The 6,793-nt window shown below is 37.7% G+C and overlaps 1 protein-coding gene across 1 annotated transcript; it reads right to left on the bottom strand.

The window, feature by feature from the left end:
* Nucleotides 1–211: 211 nt before the first annotated feature.
* Nucleotides 212–2,071, bottom strand: LOC9633000 (cytokinin hydroxylase). The gene is made up of 5 exons (XM_002970682.2): nt 1,778–2,071; nt 1,492–1,718; nt 1,168–1,409; nt 754–1,120; nt 212–698 (listed from the first exon to the last, which is right to left on the bottom strand). Exons 1-5 carry the CDS (start codon nt 2,046–2,048, stop codon nt 273–275), a joined length of 1,533 nt encoding a protein of 510 aa, XP_002970728.1. The 5' UTR covers nt 2,049–2,071; the 3' UTR covers nt 212–272.
* Between the last annotated feature and the right edge of the window lie 4,722 nt (nt 2,072–6,793).

The raw sequence follows: 6,793 nt of genomic DNA, 5'->3' as shown, positions 1-6,793 counted from the left end.
ATGAATGACCCAGGAGGACGGGTTCTAGATGGGTTGATCTCGCGCTTGATCGCCTCGCCCCTTGACACCAAACCGCGTCTCGCTCTGGATCGTTCAAGAAGCCCGCGAGTTCACTCGGTGGTGGATGAAGAGATGCAGAAATCATCGCGATGGTCTTAAACGTTTCTGAGGTACTATGAAAGAGCAGATGATTTATCAACCAGTTTGGTTCAAGAACTCGGGGTAGTTCAACAAACATAACTTTTATAAACTTTTAATGCCACGAACATGCATCACATTTTACTGAGTACAAGCGGCACTCCATGGATAGGCTTCAAGCCATGCTTCATCGCAGGATTATGGCGGTAGTTCGGTGAAAGCCGGAACAAGAATCTCTGTAGTATCATAGCCAGAATGACTTTGGCTTCGATCATCGCAAACGACTGGCCCACGCACACCCGCGGCCCAAACGAAAACGGCATGAAAGCATTGGGATGCTTGCACGCGCTTGAGATCCCATCTTTGAAGCGATCCGGATTGAATTGGCCTGCATCTTCTCCCCAGAGCTCCTTATCCTGATGCAATCCAGCGATTGGAAACGACACAGATACTCCTCTTGGAACGTGTAAATCTTGCAGCCAAGACTCCTCCACACACTCCCTGGTCATCTCGACTACTGGTGGATACAGCCGCAGAGTTTCGTAAAGGATCATTCCCACCTGTTCAAGAATCAAGATATTAAGTTTTGGAATTAGGAGATATTGATCGACTTACGAGCTTGAGCCTGCTGACACTCTCGCCATCAGGAATCTCATTGCCACATACTTCGTGTACCTCAGCACGGGCGCGTTCTTGCCATTCAGGATAGCCTCCCAGTAGCATCAAAGTCCAGGTTAGTAAGGTGGCTGTGGTCGCATGCCCCGCAATGTAGAATGTCTTGCATTCCTCTATCAGATCCCTGCTTGTGAAATTAGTGTTGCTGTCACACTCCTTTAGCATCAATCCGAGTAAGTCATTCCCGTATGTATTGCTCCCCCCTGACTTCACTGAGTTCCGACGCTCGTCTATGATCCCAGTGATCAGAGAATCCAACTCCTGATGAAGCTTCCACAGTCGGAGGTTGATTGGAAGTGGGAGAAACCTGTAAGCAAGTGATTATGATTCAGTTCAATAGATGATCCAGCCTACCTGAAGCCTGGAATCCAGGAAAAGCTGACGAGTTTGGGCATTAGCTCTGGGAATTTCTTAGATAATATCTCGAAAACTCTCTGCCCTTCGAGATAGCTAGTTCCAAATGCTGTATGGGAGATAACGTCTCCTGTGAGCTTACGCACCTCTCCAGAGATTTCAATCTCAGGATTCTGCTGCCTCGTAGCTTCCCATTGATCAAGCATGCGAGATGCGCACCCTGTGATTGTACCGGTCATTTGCTGTGTACAGGAGAATCAGAAACACTTATCAGCCAGATTTCATGAGAAGTCATGAGAAGAAGATAATAGTATGAGTACCCACTTTAATACGTTCATGAAAAAATGCCGGTGCTACGAGTCGCCTGTGATGACTCCATTCCTCTCCAGTAACAGAAACTAATCCACGACCAAGGAACAAGTTTGCCAACCGTAGCCCAGCCTCTGATTTATCAAACTGAGAAAACTTCTTAGACAAAACCTCCCGTACGATCTCAGGCTCGGAGACCGATATCCTTGGCTCAGTTCCCCACCAGAACACAAATCTCTTCCCTGGACCATGATCATCAGAAACGAAGCTTTGAGATTCATCAGGGATGACAAGAACATACCATATTGCTTCCGCCATTTGAGCAATGAAGGATGTACCCGATGGAAAATGTCGTGGCTGAAACTTCCCATGTCATGATCTTTAATGGCGCTCCTCATGTTCTGGATTTCAGCAATTTGGCCTACCATGAATCGGGGTGGAGGCCCCTGAATGCCCTCCTTCTTCAGCTGCGCCGCGATCACCCTGGGGCGCCACCAGTAGACCGTCACGAATCGCCATAGCGCTGCAGTGAAGAGGACGATGCAAGTGCTCAAGATCCAACTCCCTTCCATTTGCTGGACTTAGCACTAAAGAAAAACTCGTAGAATACTTCCATCTATCTGGTGAAGGATTGCATCCAAAGAAGACTGTGACTCTCTCACAGCTTAGCTCATTTCTCAACTGTTACTCTAATGTTTCATCACTTGGTCATCAATGAATAGATAATGGCCAAGCAGATGGAGTGTTATACAAGTAAGAATTTATCCCTAGGAAACTACTTGGAACTTGGAGTGTTACACTGTTACTCATTGGTTGGTGGTGGTTAGTGTGTGGTTACTCACTTGTCAATGATATTGGATGACATAGCAAGTACATCAAATTCAAACTAGAGTTTTAAATTATTTATAATACTATTTTGATATATATACATATATTTTTCTAGCTATTGGATTAAAACAACATAGTTTAAAGTATAGCCATCAATCAGCATTGTGGAATAGATAGGACTGCCACAATGGATCAATTTCTAGTTTGGGCTTGCATTGCTTCACCAACTTTATCTTTCTTCCTTTAACTCAATGGATCAATTTTTAATTTAGGCTTGCATTGCTTCACCAACTTTATCTCTCTTCCCTTAACTTAATTGGAAAAGGGGCAATTGCAACCCTTAGTAGCTATTTTATCCCTATTTATCTCTCTAGATTCCAAAGATCTATGGTGACAGTATATCCAAATTTTATTTTATGATCACATACGCTACACTCACCCCTCCTTTAGAGATGTTAATGTCTTCATTGACTATTGATTAACAACTCTTACTAAGTCAAAGGGAACCAACACCTCTATTTTCACACTAAATCTACTAATCCTTCTATTGTATAGATTAGCTATTCCATATGAAACAATTAGTCATCCACCCTTTCAAAGGTGTTAATGTCAATGAATTTTCATTTTCGCACTGAATCTACCAATCCTTCCATTGTGTAGACCATCTATTCCATGTCAATGTCAATGAATTTCCATTTTCGCATTGGTAGAGGTGTTAATGTCAATGAACCTTTATTTTAGCACTGAATTTATCAATCTTTCTATTGTGTAGATTAGCTATTCCATGTCAATATCAATGAACTTCCATTTTCGCACTAAATTTACCAATCCTTCCATTGTGCAGACCAACTATTCCATGTCAATGTCAATGAACCTCCATTTTCGCATTGAATTTACCAATCTTTCCATTGTATAGACTAGGCTTTAGAAATCTCAATATCCTCATTGACTATTAACTATTGACTATTGACTATTGACCCCTTTCAAAGGTGTCAATGTCAATTGTCTTCCATTTTCACACTAAATCTACCAATTTTTCCATTGTTTAGACCAGCTAGTCATCCACCCAAGGGGAACTAACACCTCCATTTTCGCATTGATCAATTTTAATTATCTTTCATTTTCATACTAAATCTACCAATATTGGCCCCTTTCAAAGGTGTCAATGTCAATTGTCTTCCATTTTCACACTAAATCTACCAATCTTTCACCTCCATTTTTTGCACTGATCAATGTTAATTGTCTTCCATTTTCATACTAAATCTACCAATATTGGCCCATTTCAAAGGTGTCAATGTTAATTGTCTTCCATTTTCACACTAAATCTACCAATCTTTCCATTGTGTAGGACCAATTAATCATCCACCCAAGGGGAACTAGCACCTTCATTTTCGCACTAATCAATATCAATTATGTTCCATTTTCACACTAAATTTACCAATCTTTCCATTGTATAGACTAACTAGTCATCCACCCAAGGGGAACTAACACCTCTATTTTCGCACTGAATCTACCAATCTTTCCATTGTGTAATATGTGCGATTTCAAATTTAGGGGTAGGAATATACTTTTTTTAAGGGTATATTATATTTTTAAATAGCCACTAATCAATGGGAATCAAACTTCTGTCATTTGCTCCATTTTTTGTGTCATTTATGTCATTTGGGGCAATTACTTGATAAGAAAACCTTTAATGGCTATTTTATCCTTATTTAACCCCCAAGGTTCCAAGGATCCATGGTGACAGTATATCTAAATCTCATTCCATGATCATATATGTTACACCACTACACAATAGAAACTACTCCTGCAAAATCAGTGATCCACTCTGAATTGAGAAGAGATGGAAAAGATATATCTCAAATGTACCACCACCATTAACACTACATTTACCAATAGGAATCGAAGTCCATCAATGGCTTCTCTCACCTGGGGTGACACTCAGATGGTAGGGATCTTTCGGGTGGAGTTACATGCTAGGCCTCAACAACATGGTGGAGCATTGCAATAGGGTTGAAAGTGTGATGAGATCACCAAGAAGAGACAATCATCCTCCTGGACAGCAATGATGATCACCACCACCCGCAACAGTGCAATGTCTTCAATGGTGAGTGGCAGACACAGTGGCAGCCACAGGGAAAGAATGCCTTCAATACGCTCTAGAATGATATAAATTTCTTTAAACATTAACTCATACTTGTTTTAGACAAAGAATCCTCATTATGAGAGAATCACTGGAAAGATGAAAGTGAGCCATTGAAAAACATAGTTTTTCATGTAAACTGCGAGATGTCCACAACATAGGTTGAGCTTGGTGTTATACTCTCTAGACAGGTCCTTAGAAAACTAGAACCATCCAGTCTGGTCCAGTCTCATTGCATATAGTCAATGAGTGTTTTTTAATGCACCACCTAAGTGCCATCATTCTTGAGGAATGAAACTTCATGCCAAGCTGTAGATGTGCAGGCCTTGAGCAATCTAGTAGATTTTGCAAGCTCAACAATTCAGTTTCCAGCACAATGTAATTCAAAACCCTTAGTGTCAAAAAATACAGCACAATTGCAATGTTGCATCAAGTGAGTTTTCACAATGATTTTAAGAAGACAAAACAACACAATAGTGTGAAGATTTGTTTTTGTATTTTTAATAAATTGTTCCATTTTCACAAAATAATCAAACTTTATTAATAATACCAAGTTGTTATTTGAACTTTAGTAAACTGTTAACCTATTGTGACAAGTGCACTTTAAAATGTAAAAGATAGAAACAATGATAAATTGCAAATTCATTAGTGCTGATGCTAAACCCAATTTGGCATTGAAATATATAAATTTTCATATTATCAATTCAATGTAGTTTCTTCATCAAAACTCAAAACACCCCAAACTTTTTTTTCCATAATTTGAATAAATGTAGAATATTTGTTGTTGTTTTGGAAGTCATGATATACATTACATATTTGCTCTAATACATCAAATATAACATTTTGTACTTAGTGAAGAATATTAGCATTAGCCACAACCATACCATTAACATCCACTATAATGTATATCTTTTGTATTGAGTTTGATAAAACACAAATAATTTAATATTAAAGAAAGTACCATATGCAAGGAGTTATTTGTTTTCTAAAATTTTAATTAATTATTTTAAATATAAAGGTTAAATATAATATTGCAATTTTGCGCTTAATATAAAAGATAACTAATGTTAAATATAATCAGATAATTTATCTGTAGATCACTTTGTACAGATGAAGTAATTAGTAAAAAATAATCACTTTAACATTTTGGATAAGTTCATTTTAAGTTTTTGGTTTGCTTAAGCAAACCTGTAAAAGGACTAGGATAGTAGTGCATATACCTAAAATATGCATGGATATTCTAGGACATTTAACTATCTAGTGGTTGGTATTCATTTAGATTAATCTTGTATTTATAATTTATAAACATGTTTATAAATTATAAACTGTCTTAACCCTTTCTAGTATATTCTTTTTTAATGGTTGTATTTATAAATTGCAAACATGCTTATAATTATAAACTTTATTTGATCAATTGGATTAATATGTAAGAATAACACCCTATTAAGCAAACCAAGTGTTGCTATATACAACACGTAACAATTTAATCAATATTGTAGATGTAGCTATATAAAATACAAAATTAATTATGTAAAAGTAAAGATATTTATAATATTACAACCTAAAAGTGTAAATTTTGACCTTTTTCTATGTAGAGAAGTTTTTGCAACCATATCCACCATAGTACTAGAATATATACATTCTTTATAAGTTGTGAATTTTTTTTTTCTCAAAATCAATCAAGCTACCTTTCATGTGTGGAAGAAGCTCATACAAACCAAATATAACATCATTGCTATCTCTGCACTGAAGTATTGGGCCCAAAGTTTAAATATAAGTGTAATAAAAGTTCAAGAATCAACTATATATTGTTTTAAAGCTAAACTTGGAGTGTCAGCACATCTTGGTAGAGGCATAGTATATGTAGCACACCTGAATTTGAAACCGAACTCTAAGCCTGTTATGCTACAAAACAAGGGTCCGGTACAATCCCACAAGCACCAGCTCCCCATATTCAACACTTGCACGTAAAATGGTGTCAGATGGTGTCTAGTATAATTTTGGTATACCAGTGGCCTAACGTAAGGAGGAGGGTACCCCACCGATTAGAGTAGTGTCGAGCTTGGGCTTAGACCCAAGCCAAATGTAGAACAAGGAGCACATAACCCAGCGGGAGCCAAATTAATGTCTTAGGTGGTCAGACATGCATTCCACTAAATATGAAATATCCCTGGATTGTGTATTTGGACATGGGACAAACACCATTGTATTCAGGATAATTACTATATTTTGTAAATATGCCAAATGAGCAAATCTAGACACTTTTCATAATTAATATTTAGGACCAAAATGAGACTAACACAAAGGGCATGATAGCAAGGGTGTCTTGTAGACACAGTAAGCTAT

Source organism: Selaginella moellendorffii, unplaced genomic scaffold, assembly GCF_000143415.4.
Source record: "Selaginella moellendorffii unplaced genomic scaffold, v1.0 SELMOscaffold_15, whole genome shotgun sequence".
NCBI classification, from domain to species: Eukaryota; Viridiplantae; Streptophyta; class Lycopodiopsida; order Selaginellales; family Selaginellaceae; genus Selaginella; species Selaginella moellendorffii.
The sequence above is the reverse complement of the archived record's forward strand: the minus strand, read 5'-3'. Positions and strand labels throughout refer to the sequence as shown.

Coding starts and splice junctions, on each gene's coding strand:
- LOC9633000 (XM_002970682.2), bottom strand. CDS start 2,048: ATGGAAGGGAGTTGGATCTTGAGCACTTGCATCGTCCTCTTCACTGCA. Junction 1,410..1,491: donor TTTTTCATGAACGTATTAAA/GTGGGTACTCAT, acceptor TCCTGTACACAG/CAAATGACCGGTACAATCAC. Junction 1,121..1,167: donor TCCTGGATTCCAGGCTTCAG/GTAGGCTGGATC, acceptor ACTTGCTTACAG/GTTTCTCCCACTTCCAATCA.